Source organism: Epinephelus moara, chromosome 9, assembly GCF_006386435.1.
Source record: "Epinephelus moara isolate mb chromosome 9, YSFRI_EMoa_1.0, whole genome shotgun sequence".
Taxonomy (NCBI): domain Eukaryota; kingdom Metazoa; phylum Chordata; class Actinopteri; order Perciformes; family Serranidae; genus Epinephelus; species Epinephelus moara.
Genome location: NC_065514.1, coordinates 34637741 through 34654252, shown reverse-complemented (window position 1 = coordinate 34654252; position 16512 = coordinate 34637741). Strand labels below are relative to the sequence as shown.

At 39.3% G+C, this 16512-nt stretch overlaps 1 protein-coding gene across 1 annotated transcript in view; it reads left to right on the top strand.

Moving 5' to 3' along the window:
* Positions 1-8102, top strand: part of macir (macrophage immunometabolism regulator) — a 12703-nt gene extending 4601 nt beyond the window's left edge. Inside the window, exon 2 of the mRNA XM_050053662.1 lies at positions 6779-8102. Within this exon, the coding sequence (XP_049909619.1) occupies positions 6786-7439 (654 nt within the window). The 5' untranslated portion in view covers positions 6779-6785 and the 3' untranslated portion in view covers positions 7440-8102. The remainder of the gene's footprint in view (positions 1-6778) is intronic.
* The last annotated feature ends 8410 nt before the right edge of the window (positions 8103-16512 follow it).

Here is a 16512-nt window from a genome sequence, read left to right as displayed (position 1 = left end):
GAGTGTGGGATATACCACTACTAGGAATGGGAGGGGGGGACTAAATCTTTTAAGATTTAAATAGCACATTATTGCGCGATTATAATGAGCACCGCTTACATTGTGCTTTCAATAAATACTACTGCATTGTTCAAAAATGATTAATTGTGTCTCAAATGATTCTAGGGGGGTACAGCTTTACTGAAGGGGGAGTCATGTCCCCCCATACCAGTAGTTTGTGACTACTCATAACCCAACCTTTTGTATTTGTTTTTGAGACAAATAAATTCTTACAGTCCAAAAGCAACAGTAAAAACAGGAAATCAATGCTCTGGCCTGTCATATGCCTTCAACATCAATTGACAAGACTGCAGAAGATGTCAGAAATTTGGATGCACTGTTAATATTGTGAAGGCGATGTCTATCTATTATCTAAAGATAATCAGTGGTTGACAGACCTTGTTTGGGCTGTATGTAATAGAGTTAGGGGTACAGTTTCTAGTTTAGGGGCATAAATATAGACAGTGCAGGCAGTGCGGTTGCACTGGGGCCCATAGGGTGGACGGGCCCGTAGAGAGTGTGGGTCCTTGCAAGTGATTCAGATTGCCACCTTGAATTTATTCCTGTGTTCAAAGAGGAATAATGGAAAGAAGATTGTGCCTGATTTAAAAATGGTGGCACTATTTATGTCCTCAAAAAGGCAAACCCATGTACGTCATGGTTTACTCTTTTATTTTTTATTTTTTGTAAATAGTCAGTAGCTAGTTAAAACAAAATAATATGCTTTTTCTACATACACTTCAAAATCTATAAATAAACTATAAAAACTATTCAATTAAATGTATGTTGATGTTGTCCAATCAAGTCTCTATTTGTGTCAAATAGACAATAGACAATACATGCACGATAACGTGCTCTAGGGTCCATCATAGTAGTGTGCACTAGGGCCCGCCGTGACGTCCTTACGCCACTGTTCTAGTTAATGTGCATTCTAGCATTATTTTACATCTTTATAAGTTACAAACATGCATTGTTTGAGCAGTGCTTACAAAATAGTAGCCATATTCACATCCCAGTGAAAAGCTCCCACTCTGTAATTCTTTCATTGAGATTCCTAGTTAAGTTGTATATAAATTCTGATAAACATTTATGAATTCTAAGTTGACTTAATGATGTTCATTTTTTAGAATTCCTTTATAATTGGATTGGACTGGCTTGTTCTCTGCACTAAAATTCTGCTCGTTTGATATTTGAAGCACTTAAATCTGTATTAACTTTGCTGCTGTTGTTCAAACGATTCTGATTGAAGAGATAGTAATAGAAATATTTCTGACTGCTATTGATTTAATACTAATGTATTCTTTAATTGCATGCCATAAGCTATGGATATCCTTTACTGAGTTCTTGTTAACTGTGATGTATTAATGACGCCCAGCCTTCATTTGATCACAATATGATTTATTCTGCAGCAAAATTAGATTGAATCTTCATCTAATGGCTTCTGATAGAACATTAACAGTTTGCATGTTTGTCTGACAAAGACATAAACTGAATTTCAGTTCTTTGCAGACAAAGGATGAGTCCAGAGGAACACAGAAATATGATCTATTCTCAAGAAAGTTTTGTTTTGTTTATACAGAAAAAGTATGTTTCATGTGGAATTAATATTTCCCAGAATCAACTAATGAAGTATTAGTTATTTGTCTCTTTAGAGCAGTATCAGATGAAGTCGGAAATGGGGTGCATTTTAAGCGTTAAAATAGCGAATCACAAACTGCCAGTGCCGCACACACATTTGGAGGCAGGTGCTCAAGCAAAAAAAGGGCAAGCCTCTCATAATTATTAATAAAAAATGAAGTTACACACAATATCACATCTTTTACTTATTTACTTATGTAATCATTTATTTCAGTGCTCATACAGTGATGCAGACAAGAGGGTCATTTCATTTAAACATTGAAGGATTGATATATCAAATTTCCCCCAAGGAAACTTTGAGCCTCAAACACTTAATTTTCTGCATTCTGGTAAAGTTTTCTGCATCAATTTATGGTGGAAATGTCTTGATTCATGTAAGGGAAAACAGAAAATTCAGACTGCAGGTGACAGTTCAAAATAAAAATATGATGGAATATAATGCAGTAGGCTGAGACTATTAGTCAATCTGTATTGCTTGCAGATATTTATTCTCCTGTAGATTGACTTTTCTCATTTACTGTTATCCCTGCTGAGTCAACACATGAATTACTTTGTAAAAATGAGGGACCGTGTTCTGCAGTGAGGTTTAAGTGGTTCTAGATGTACAGAGTCAATGCTGCTCTGACACAATTTTTACTTCAAAGTTCTTCAATTAGATATGAAATTCATATTATTCGTATCTCTACTCAAAATGATACGATAACCAGTCATTTTGACAATAATTTGTGACAGTAAGTCAAAGAAAAAGGGCAGTGTTGAGGCACTACTTAAAGGCTTCTCAGTGGTTCTTCTCCTCTGTATTCATGAAAAGTCTCGACAGTGTCCTCCACCCCAAGCTTTGCCAACACTGCCCAGCAGCAGCTTTGAGCATGCAGTTATGGGTCAGGTGAGGTCTTATTATTAATGTTTGGGTCTAGTCTGTTTTTAATTTAGAGATAATTGCAGTTAACAGATTGGTTCATGTTGAGCATCAGAGAGAGAAAAATGAGAATAGATTAGACTGACCCCTGTTACTGTATTATGGATGTCATAATTTTTATGAATGAGTTTACTCACTGAGTTATTAATGGCCAATTTAACATCAGGCCAAGGGACAACGGTTAAAAATGAGCTTGTTGGCTAACACTGGCACATTTACAGTGATGCTGATGAATAACCAAAGTCACTGGTTAACAGGAGACTGGTTTGTAGCAGTGAATGTGATTATCTGTCAATATACAGGAGCACAAGGGAGAAATTTAGATACATTAAAGCAGATAGATTTACATTATGGATCAATCTGCAAAACTGATTGTTTGGTCTATAAAGGTTTTAGTAAAACATAACCATTACAATTTCTCCAAAACCCAAAGATATCTCATTTAAAATAGTGCAAAACAGAAAAAAAACATCACATTGCAGAAGTTGTGAGCAGAGAATGGTTTGCTAGTTTCCTTGATAAGACAATTAAGGGATTATATTATTATTATATTTTTATAATTTGCTGTTGATCAGTAACTCTGGTCAGCAGTTTATACATTTTTTCTAAACTGTGTCAGTGTTTTAATTCGTGAAACAAAGTAAAATAATGATGTCATACAGAGTTTAGCAGACATCAAACACCATCTGCACATTGATACAGTGATATTTTATCCAGATGAAGAACACGCTATTATACAGACATATGTCCTATCGCTAACACAGACTACACCAGTAAATCCAGTATTGGTCATGAAATCAGTTGTATCTATTTATGAACTGCTGAACAAAGTGGGGTCTGAAGACCACATTTTTGGTTTGATGAATCACTTTGACAGACAGACTGACGTCTGATTCACACTGGACAGGCATCATCAAGCATCAAGCATCAAGCATCATGAAGCGCACTGATTTTCAGTGGAGGGCTGCCTGCTTGCTTTCGGCGCCTATTTTAACTGATTGAGCCATTCACACTGGACGCAGCACGGTGCCAAGCGCCCTGGCTGGCTCATGATCTGCAGTGGCAGTTTCGGCATCTGGTCTATTTTTTACGCAAGTGAATCTGGCAGGAAAACACATTGATAATCTATTTTGAATGATATAAAGGATATATATCAGATATTGCATACATAATCTGATTATGATAAATGATAGAAAATGCCTCCCATGCTTCCACATATTTTAAGAAGAGAGCGAGAGAGACTAGTGGACACACACTCACATGCACACACAAGCAGACAGATACACCTTTTCCACCAAAATAAGCGTGTGTAGGCAGATTTTTTTAAAACATGGGTACACCCACTAAAACTAGGCTGTAAACTCCTTTCCCACTGCCAGTAGACCAGAGCTGTGTACACAGCTCTGCAGCAGGCCTTTTTGTGTGGGTTTTCTTGTTTTGTTTTTGTTTTTTTGGTGTGTCACGCACAACATACGGACAGGCCGGAAAACAGGTTAGTAGACAGCAGCATGGAGGTGGTTACTTCTTTTTATTTATCTCTTACTTATTCAGTTTATCTTTCAAACTTGGTAAAGACTAATTTGGATTGATGTTTGAGCGCTGCCTGAGTTGAGATGGACAGTATTTGTAGTGACGCGTCATTTTATTTAGATGGTTAAGGGGCTAAAATTAGTGCATTCACGTGGGTGTTGTGTTTCCATCAATGCTGATCAGAGCCGGAGCTCTGACTGCCACAGTTGTGACTGCTGTGGAGTCATTTGACCCAGGTTTGAATGCCAATTGAAAACTTCCCCATTACATTAAAAAGCCAGATGTTAGTGGGCATTAGCTGATTTTTTGTGCAGTGGCAAAAGTGCTAGAGACAAAGCTCCACATGTGATTTAAACATAGCAGAGAGCAGAATCACTTGCTGACCTGCACAGAGAAATGCACTTCTGGGGCAACCGCTAGCTCACCTGGTAGAGTGTGCGCTCCATATAGGTTGAGGCCTGTGCAGCAGCTCGGGTGCAACTCTGACCTGTGGCCCTTTGCTGTATGTCATCCCCACTCTCTCTCCCAACCATCCTGTCTATTTCCAGCTGTCTTGTCATTATAAAGGCAAAACGAAATGTGCTTCTGGTGTGAACTGCCAGGTGGCTGCTGATGGATGGCTGCGCGACAGTGTACCAAATCTGGGCACCTCCGCGTCCAGTGTGAACTCAGTGTGACATTCTCAGATATTCCAAGTCCATCAGTGCTGCAGACTGCATTTCACCAGAGCTGTCTGCTGTGAAATCTTTATCTCTGATTTGTAACTGGGCTGCTTTGATTTGTGTGTGTGTGCGTGTGAGTGTGTGTGTGTGTGTGTGTGTGTGTATGTGTGTGTGTGTGTGTGTGTGTGCGTGTACGTGCGTGAATTCCACCACAATCATAATATCCCTAATAAAAAGCTCATTAAAATCTATGAAGTATACAGTTTGTGACAGTTAGAGGAGAAGTAAAGATTCTTCAAGTTAGGACTGATCTGTTCATTTGGAGCAACTTGATCTCATAGCTCAAAGGAATACGTCACCTGCAAGATGACCATTTGTATATAAATTACTCATCATGTGCTACCTTGAATTTATGAAATAGCTCTTATTTTTTGCATGCCTCCACAGTGACTGTAGAATTCAAAATAGGCAAACATTCTTCATGAATCGAGGTCTCCATATTTGATTACAGCAAAACTATATCAAAACACCTGTTTACAAACTTACACAAAACGCTTTTTTGCTAAAAACATTAAGAATTAAAACATGTCATTACAAGAAGTCTCATCACATGTGTGTGACTGCACACACGTGTTTGATCTCTCCCATGCTGCCATGCTCAGGCACAAAAGCAGCAATGTTTTATATCTTAAGGTTTTAGTGAACATGTATGTGTTTAGGAAGCATTGAGCACAGAGAGGGGTTCTGAACTATGTACTTTTAGGGGTACCAACCAAATTGTGTCGCTACTACTGTGTACTGATTTACGTTAAATCTATCTGTGCCAAATGTCAGTACCTCAAAGTGCATTTGGGTTGGAGCAGAGGAGCTGCAATTCAGTCTACTATGTCACCCTGCAGCTTGTTCAAAATCATCATCAGTCATCCATTAGTTGGAAGATCGGAAGTTCAATCCCCGACTCCTCCGGTCCGCATGTCTAAGTGTTCTTGGGCAAGAAACTGTACCCAAAGTGCTCCTGATGGCTGTTCCATCAGTGTGTGAGTGTGTGTAAATGGTTACTGAGTAGCAGATGGCACCTTGTACCTTGTACACAGTGTGTGTAAAAGGGTGAATGTGGCATGTAGTGTAAACACCAATCTGGCAGTATCCAATCAAGTTGCAGAAGAGAACCATAAAGAACAACTGTTACCTTACTGAGTGCAAGTTGGAAAAAATATATATACCAAGGATAGTTTCATTCAATCTAGGACCCCATGAACACTGCTCAGCCTTGCAGCCAATTTCCTCCAGTGGTCACTCATGGTATTGCAGCAAAAGCATTTTCCTCATAGACCACCATTTTAAAAGGAATGTCTGTAAAACTGTTGACAGGACACCTCCAACTGCAAACAAGGAGAGTTATGACTCTTTCTATAGTTAATTTTTGATCCATAGAAGTTTCATATTTATAAAACTTTCCTGGAGCCAAGTAAGCAATTTAAAAATCTGTGATGTCATCACAATGTAAAGTCTATGAGCTGAGTGAGAGCTTGCAGCTGGGATATGCGCCAGGCGAGCAACTCCATTGAAATGAAAAGATGCAGTTTGAAAATTACAGATGGAGATGCAACAACTTGCAACAAACTACACGTTTGGAAAAAGCCTTCACGCTTTTGTAAATCTAATATATTTTTTCTTTGTGGTTAAAATGGCATTCAATTTGGTGAAAAGGTTATTATGGCTTGTGTGGAACTGAGGTCTTGGGACTCTACTCGGAACTTGCCTATCTTGACTTGAGAACTGACTGCAAAGACTTAAGACTTACTTGTGACTTGCAAAACAATGACTTGGGCCCACCTCTGGTAAATGAGATACAAATGGTCATTTTGTTGGTGAAGTATTCCTTTAACATGTTAAGTAAATATGGCTTTTGAGTGCTTTGTTTAACTTCTGTATCGGTCTCAGACAAAAGAGTGGCTCAACTGATGTTTTTTTCTCCACCTCTCATCAGTCAGGATATGTCTGTAAGGATGGAAATGGATATCAGTGGAGTGTCAAGGACACACGTCTCCATTCTTCCTGCAGCTGAAATCAAAGCCACATTGAAACCAGAAGCAGAGAGACCTCGCTGTGCCAGCACCCCATGTTCACCCATCAGAGGTACTGTTGCAGGATACCAGATCCTCCACATGGACTCAAACTATCTGGTAGGCTTTACCACTGGTGAGGAGCTGCTCAAGCTGGCCCACAAGTGGTCAGAGGGCACTCCAGAGAAGGGCTCTGTATCAGAGGCCGTGTCCAGCTCCATCCAGAGCACTGTCCCAAAGTCTGTGGACTTGGGTATCCACCGCTCTTCACGAATCTGCAAAGGCAAAAGTCGCTACTACCAACCCTACGACATTCCTGCTGCCAATGGGCGAAGACGGAGGCGTATGCCCAGCTCTAGCGACACGTTCCTTAGGTCCCTGGCCAACGGGGAGCCTGGTAGGGGTCTACATGCTCCACTCCCTCTCTGTCTGCTTAAAGGGAAGAGGGCTCAGTCCAAGTCTCTGGACTACCTTAATCTGGACAAAATAAGCATTAAAGAGTCATCAGACACTGAAGTGTTACAGTACCAACTGCAGCACCTCACCCTGCGAGGGGAGCGCATGTTTACCAGGAACAAGACATGAAAGCACAGTGGAAGGCTGTTTTTTTTTTAGGCGTCTTTCACCCTTTTGGGGATTTAGGTGCTATTTCCAGCTTGGGTTCTTTCTACTCAGATTACAAACTGTTCTCTCAGAGGGCAGTCTGATAATCTTGTTATATTATTAACTGGGGGGTTTACCTTGTACTGTACACATAATGTTGTGAAGAAAATCCTCCAATCACTCCTCACATTGTAACGAGGTTGTTGAGATTTAAAATGTGAATTATATAAATTTAGCAATAACTAGTGAACCTATTTATTGACAGTGTTGTGTGTTTGTACTGGTCAGAGACACACTAATATATCAGTTTACAGCTGATGAAAGCACATATCCCATACTGTATCAGCTTTAAAATGCACCATCGCTATCGGTCCAATAAGAGTTTTCTGTGAGGAGTCGTGTTAGTGGAAGTTTTGTGATTTTTTTCTCCAGATTATGACACTACATACAACTGTCAAATTAGCAAGATAATACATTGACTACGTTGCTAATTTATTGATTTATTGCTGTCGGAAAATATCATTGTGTTTTTAACTTCTTATTTACCAGGAGAAAGATGTGTGTAAAAAAAAAAAAAACTCAGTGATACTCATCTGTTAAAGTAAAGGTAAAGCTATGTTAATTAAAGTCCATCTTAATACAGCACTACCAGGACGTATGTACATTTAAAGAGTTATTGTTTGTTCTAATCATTTCCTCTTTCCATACTTATGCTAAAGTGATCCCTCCCTCTTTTATAATACATTAAATTTTCTTGGCATGACATGCAATGTCTGCCAGTCAGACAACCAGGGACTTTTCAATTACATTATCAACTCCCCAGACCACTTGTCACCAGGAGACCCCAAAAGCAGTGGCATGGTGTGACTTTTCCTCTAGGTTGCAGCTCTATGGGTAGCTCTGTGTATTTTGGATGTTTTTATGGCAGCATATGCCAGCAATAGCCGTGGCTGGAGGCGTCATGTTTACGAGTTTTCTGTCCATACATCTGTATGTCCGTATGTTTTATTTTTATTGTTTTTAACTCATGTTTAGCCATTCTATGTCCGTCCCATTCTCCTGAACACTTTCAGGGAATTTCTTCAAATTTGTCACAAACGTCCACTTGGACTTAATGATGAACTGATTACAATTTGATGGTCATAGGTCAAAAGTTACAGTGACCTCATCAGTTTCATTCTTGTGAATGCAATATCGCAAGAATACCTTGAGGGAAATTCTTCAAATTTGGCACAAACGTCCATTTAAACTTAAGGATGAACTGATTAGATTTTGGTTGTCAAAAGTCAAGATCACTGTGCCTTTGTCTCTGTCTCATTCTTGTGAATGCGGTATCTCAAGAAGGCCCTCAGGGAGTCTCCTCAAATTTGGCACAAGCATCCACTTGGAATTAAGGATGTACTGATTAGAATTTGGTGGTTGAAGGTCAAAGGTCAAGATCACTGTAGCCTCACAAAACATGTTTTCAGTCATAACTTAAGAATTCATGTGCTAATTATGACAAAATTTAAAACAAATGTCTAATAGTATAAAATGGTGAAGTGATGACATTTAATATGCAAAAGGTCAAAGGTCAACTTCACTCTGACATCATAATGTTAAGCAAAAACACTTCTGGCCATTATTGAACGTCATACCTCAGGAACAGAAGGGGTGACAAATGTTCAGACACTTTATCGGTGACACACATCTTAAAAATGTGCTGATTGTATAGATCTTCTGTGCTGTCAGTTTGAAGATGTGTGTGAAGCATCCCTAATTTACAATATGTAGCTTCCATGCAGTATCATTCATATTTCAACTGTCATAGCTGCATATGAGTCCGGATGTTTGCGGAGGCTTACAACTGCAAGGCAGTAATTCTAGTTGTATTTTGAAAGATAAGTATTTTAAAAGTATTTCTCATGTCACAGAAACCACTGAGAGGGAAATTTGTTTTTTGGATGTTATTATACTGTCTGTGATGTGATGGTGTTTTTTGTTCAGTACTCTGTACAGACCTGAAACCTGCCTGCCTGTTCTCATTCCCACCTCTCTGAAGCTCTAATAATAACCTTATATTTTTAGGTTCATAAAATGTACCCAGATTCACAAATATATGTTGGATATTTCTACAGATATTTCTGTAATCTTAAATCGCCTTGCTGTGGGCTGTTCTGACCAGCCAGAAGCCGGTGGTTGACCAGCCTGGTCAAGTAGCATTCTAGTCACTACAGTGATGCCAGATTGGTACAAAAACATATTTTTTAGCCAAAAAAGAATTTTAATGTTGAAGAAAATTAAAGGAAAATGTCCGGACAATAACAAACCAGGCCAAAATATTATCAACCCACCCGAGCTAATTTTAACAGACATAATCCATCCTAAGCCACTGAGTTGGGTGAAAGACAAGTCTTGGGTGTAATATTTTACACCTCAGATCTCATTATTTTCGGCATGTGTTGTCAACCAACCAAAAAAACACCTGGAAAAACTGAACATATTACACATATACCGCCATTGGGCTGAGAAAAGTGCACCCTTTAGCAGACAGCACTTTTTATTAGTCATTACATGATTCTGTAATCATGTCAGGAATTCTGTGAGAGTGACAACTTAAATATTTTACACATACAACACAACGAGTTGGCTCAGGAGTAAAAGGTCCACTAACCAGAAGATCAGGGTTTGATCCCTGGCTCCTCCAGTCCAGGAGAGGCAGGACCCCGGCACCCTTAATGGACCCCACGCCACTGCCTAAACCAATCCCTTCCTAACGTGACTACTCTGTAAAAGATGGGGGAGAGAAATTATTTTCCGATTTGTCATTTTGGCTTTAGGACTGTTGAATTTCATCTCTTAAAGTTAGTGGCACAACAGGGATCACTTCATTGCTCGTATGGACAGGACAATACCTCTGTCAGTGTACGTATGATGCCATATTTGTATTGTATTAAGATTTGACTTGAAAAAATCCTCACTATCAAACAGTAAACTTCTCAAGTTTAAAAGGTGGCTGTTGTAAGTGGATCCTTTACAGAGAACAGCAACTTTAATCATTGTTGGTAACAGAAGGGACCAGTTTACATGGTGGAAGTTAAGAAAACATCTGTGAAAACTTTTAAAAGTACTCCCACAGTATCATCCACCACAGATGGAGAGTGAGAGTTCCTCTGCAGAACCCAGACTGATAGAAGAATATAAGTTGAGTATCACTTCAGTTTTTTTGCATCTGTTTATGGATTATTGTTGGCAAACATGGTTGAGAATATGTTGCCTTTAGAAAACCATTTTGGTGCATTTTTAGTTTTGTACATTGGTTATAGGCACACAAAACTGTATTTTTGAGGTGTGTCTTTTTAATGAGTGTGTATGTTCCCCCTACAGCTGGTTATGGATGTGTTCCCAATGCCTCTATTGCAGAAAAATTGTTTTCTGCAGCTGATTGCACTGTTGGATATCTACGACAGGCTGCCTCTGGAAATGTCAGTGCACCTTGATAACATCACCTCCATGGCACCAATTAGGCATTCACACTAAACACTGCAATATTGTACATAAGCAAGCCATGTGAACTCTTACAGTCTTACAGTGGGAAAACCTGTACCCCCCTTGAGTTTTTGCACCATTTATTGAGCATTTCAAAGGAAATTGTGATTTCTTTGTGTTTTCTATTTATGAAAGCAACAGAGAATTATATTTCTTTTATGAACATGTAACATGAATATTCTGTGTTGATTATTTTAATGTGATAATTGCTTTTTTTTCTTCTTCTTTTTTTTAATTATTCTGTTGTAGAAAATGAACCAATCTGAGTAAATGGGTGCAGTCTACTCTGGGCCTATTCATACCAGTGTTCCCATGTTAGATCCATATAAGGAGTGTCAGTGTGCATTGTGATCTGTCACAGTGTTTTCTTTTTATGCTACCTAGGGGTCAGAAATGTTCAGTACACATAAGGACTAAAAACAATCTACATTTAAGACAGAACTAGGGGCGTCGGTGGCTTAGTGGTAGCGTAGGCGCCCCATGTACAAGGCTGTTGCCGCAGCAGCCCGGGTTCGAATCCAGCCTCTGGCCCTTTGCTGCATGTCATCCCCCCCTCTCTCTCTCTCTCCCCCTTTCACACTTACCTGTCCTGTCCATTAAAGGCAAAATGCCCAAAAAAATATCTTTGAAAAAAAAAAAAAAGACAGAACTATAGTGTTTACATTTTTAATTTCGAATATATACATTTTCGGAAAATCTTTGGCTAAAACACACATAAATATGAGACCTCATAAGGTTGAGTACTTAAGTGAATATTAAGCACCCAGCACCTAACCTCTGCTGACATCCCCATTAAGTGAATGTTCTGATGACCAAAATAGGAATTTCATGTATGGCCCACTCCCACTGTATGTCAGTGCGGTGTTAGATCAACAGGAGGAGAATGATAGACACTTTTTCTGTCAGTGCATTTCTATCCACTTAATATATGTGCATTTTCAATTTGCACACAAAAACCTGAGTGGAAACACTGGAAAGTGCAGTGGGAACAGACTTGGTAAATTAATCATGACATCCACTGAAGAGACCAAAAATTGCTGCAGACAAAAATACTACTAAATAACTAATAATACTACTAAATAATACTAAAACACTAGGATGCACGATAATATCAGCATGTCACTGGTATTGAGATTGGCTTTAAAATGGCTAAAAAAAAATCAGAATGGACCAACATGCTTTTTCTTATTTTGCACAATGAATAAATATTACATACATTGAAAAGCATTCTATTTCATGTTTCCATTAGGGACAATAACGATTATTTTCTTTGTCGACTAATAGAGTGCCGAAGTCACGCCCCTTCCGGTAGAGCTCATGGGACCTTAGATCGGAAAAATATGAATGGCAGTGAATGAGGAGAGAAATATTATCTTTTGTTCCCGTTTGAGTTGCGACATGAAATCTAAATATGTTGTTAATGAATTTAAAACATACATTTTAAGGTCAAAAAAGTCATACTTTGTGGTAAAACTGTTGAGATATAAGCTTTTTAATGAGAAAGACTCAAGAGTACACAGGAGGAGGTCGCGTATGTGACGTTATAGCTTTCGCTCGCTTCCTGCACCTTGGCCTCCCCGCTGAAATTCCACTGTTTTATGATTAATCGATTTGTGATTGAAGATGTCTGTGTGTTTTGTGCCAGGTTGCAGTCACTCCAAGCTGCTGGAAGCGAGCGAAAGCTATGACGTCACATACGCGACCGCCTCCTGTGTAGTCTTTCTAATTACGTTTTTTCAAAAACTTATATCTCAACAGTTTTACCACAAAGTATGACTTTCTTGACCTTAAAATTTATGTTTTAAATTGCTTAACGACATATTTGGATTTCATGTCACAACTCAAACGGGACCAAAAGATAATATTTCTCTCCTCATTCACTGCCATTCATATTTTTTCCGATCTAAGGTCCCATGAGCTTCACCGGAAGGGGCGTGACTTCGGCACTCTATCTGTTGATTATTTCTTCGATTAGTAGACCAATCGTTTTATCGAAAAATGGGTTAAAATGTTGAAAAATGTCGGCCTGTCCCTCCCAAACCCCAAAATGATGTCATCTAATGTTTTGTTTTGTACTCATGCCAAAGGGTTTTAGTTCACCATCATGGGAGAGTGTATAAAGCTGCCAATATCTGAACGTAAAAAGTTGCAATAAGAGTATTTTGGGGTACTTTTATAGTACTTTTCTATGAAAAATGACTCAAACAGATTAGTCGACTACTAAAATAGTCACCAATTATTTTAATAGTCGATTAGTCGACTAATCGTTGCAGCCCTAGTCTCCATCTGCTGGCGGGCCATCATGATAAGAGCATGTATGTATAATATGATGTTAATTCCACTACAGAAGAGACTTTATGATCACTGAAATATACCGCTGTCATTATTGGTTATCAGCCAAATAATTTGTTATATATCAGCATACCTGATATCAGCAAAAAATCCAATATCATGCTTCCCTATAAAATACTGTACATGAAACACTGTATTTTCATCACATTTTCAACAGTGTTTTTGTTTGTTTGACATTTGAGTGGAGCTCTTTAATTATACCATCCCTTTGTGCTTCCTTCAATGGTTTAATTGCACCAGACTGAAAAATTAGTACCACCAACGTTTTGTCTTGATATTTGCAGAACAGCAGTGGATGGAAGCACAAAATATTTCACAATATCTTTTGCTGATTTGGACGGGCCACAATTAAAGTGTCATTCTACAATGTGGGCCTTTTGTACATGTTGGGTGGAAATATTCTTTTGCTTTATTTGTTGAGCTCACTTTATTTATTTTAGTTATTTTCTTAGTTGAGAGGCTAATTGATAAGGTGAGAGTACAATTTTTTATTTGTGTATCTGCGTCATAGGGCTGCACAGTATAGTGCAGTAGTTAGCACTGTCACCTCACAGCAAGAGGGTTCTGGGTTCTCCCCATGGCAGCGTTGGCTTCCTCCCACAGCCCAGAAACATGCAGGTTGAGTTAATCGGTGACTCTAAATTTCCTGTAGGTGTAAATGTGAGCGTGAATGGCTGTCTGTTTCCATTGGTCAGCCCTGTGATAGTCTGACAACATATTCAGGGTGTACCCCATCTCTCGTCCAATGACAGCTGGGATAGGCTCCAGCTCTCTGTGACCCTTAACAAGATAAATGGTCATGGATAATGAATAAGTGAATGAATAGCATGGGTGTAGCTGTCCTTTAATGCTGTTGTATTGGGAACTACTGTAAAGGCTACTGTTGTTAATTATGTAAATTAGCATCAATGTCATGTTACTTATGATGATGATCATATCACAGATATGAGAAGTAAAAATTAGGAGTTGACTTAAGCTGAATGCTACTGTCTGAGACATTTCTTGGTACCAAATAGGTGTAAATAAAGCCACATGTAAACAGGCTATTGTGGGGTAGGGATTTTGCATATCACATACAAATAATGGAAATGTTCAACAGCTACTAACAATAAAACCAATAGTGGCTAAAAGTAGCTACTACTGCCAAACAAATGATTTTATTCTCTGACATTTGAAAACTTTGTTCTCAAACTCAAGGGGTGTGCAAACCATTCCACTGTGTACTGTATGTAAAGTCACTCTTATGCACTTCTATTGATTCCTTAAGCCAAACGGAAAATGTACACTTGATGTTAACCAATGACTGTTAGATGATTAAAGCTTATTTCAAACAGATTTCTGAGACGATCAGAAGGAAGCATACAGTGTTCTGTTTCTGTCTGAGAGGGAGATCACATCCCTGAATAAATACCTTGGAGTGGTTTAAGCTAAAAGGTGATGATCACTGAACATTGCTGTGCAGTATGAACAGTTAATGGTTATGTTGTTATGATGAGAAAACATGAAGTGTTAATCATCTTAAAAAAAATTAAACATGTTTTCAAGTCAATGCAAAGTTTAATATAAAATACAAAGCCACTAAGTACCAAGAGTTAAAGGCCCTGAAAACCAAAATTTTCAATCAGCTTGGGACGGGGTCTTACATTAAAGGGATAGTGCACCCAAAAATGAAAATTCAGCCATTATCTACTCACCCTCATGCCGAGGGAGGCTCTGGTGAAGTTTGCGGAGATCCCAGGGGAGAGTGGGTAGCAACACAACTCCACCCAATCAGGCTGATGGCGCCCCAGATTAAAACGTCCAAAAACACATAATCGAAACCACAAAATATCTCCATACTGCTCGTCCGTAGTGATCCAAGTGTCCTGAAGTGTACAGAGAGGCAGTTAAAGCTACAGGCTACAATGAGGCTAAAAACAGAGTTCAAATGACGTTTTGCCAAACAACTTTTTATGTCGGGGCTTCAGGACACTTGGATCCGTATGACAAACAGAAATTAATGGTCGCACGACCAACAAAAATTAAATATTGCATGGGGTCCCGAGGACCACGTATGAGCATTCAGAGGGTGGTCCCGAAGACCTTGGGTGTTCGTGCATACAGCATGGGATCCCACAGACTACGATGGAGCATTTGCATGAGGTCCCGACGACCATGGGTATTAGAGCATACAGCATGAGGTCCCACAGACTATGATAGAGCATTTGCATGAGGTCCAAAGACCGAGGATGTTAGTGTATACGGCATGTGGTCCCACAAACCATGATAGAGCATTTGCGTGAAATCCTTAATACCAAGGGTGTTAGTGCATACAGCATTGAGGTCCCACAGACCGTGATTGTGCATTTGTGTGAGGTCGCACATGACTGAGCAGCATGATAAAGGCAAGCAAGCATCTATCATTTAGATACTAAATGCATCTCTCTCAACAATAAGTGGACCAAGATTATTGTAGTGTAGTGGGTCCTTTATGATAAATGCCCTACCACTGTACTGGACGAGTGTCACTACAAGGATGAGATTGCATGGGCATCTTCGAGAGTATACTGACTGGCTGTGTTTCCCCTGTAAGCAGTAGACAAATGATGCTCTGGATCACTGCTGAATACGAACGGAGCATCTATGGTGCAATGATGCCATCCGTGTATGAGAGGGCGACCATGCGGCCATCTTGCTGAGCTCAAAATGAGTTACCAACTACTATGCATGCCCTTAATGTGCACGAGATTACATTAAACTATTTACGACTGGGAACTGTGATTACCAGAACTGAGCAGTGTGGCATACCGCTGAACTGCAGACAGTCTGGAAACATGACAATTGTAAGCACAAGGGTTGAGAAAACGGCCCAGAGTGCCGCCAGGACGGAGCTGCCATCGCAAGGACCTCTTTAATCAGGGCATAGAATAGAGCAAATAGGATGATTGAGCCCCAGCCGTCATGATCACGATGTGCCTGCATCAGCGTTGTCAGTCACCTGTAAAACCCACACCAAACAAACAACAAACAGGTGTTAAGTAGGACCTACATTGAAGGCAATGACTAGCAATGTGTAAGGTTTCAGAGCCTTATTTTTCACAACACTCTGTATCAGTGATGGCTGTCTGAATGTAGGTCCTACTTAACGCCTATTTAATTAACTATCAAACAATAACTTACAACCCTGTTAAAGAAC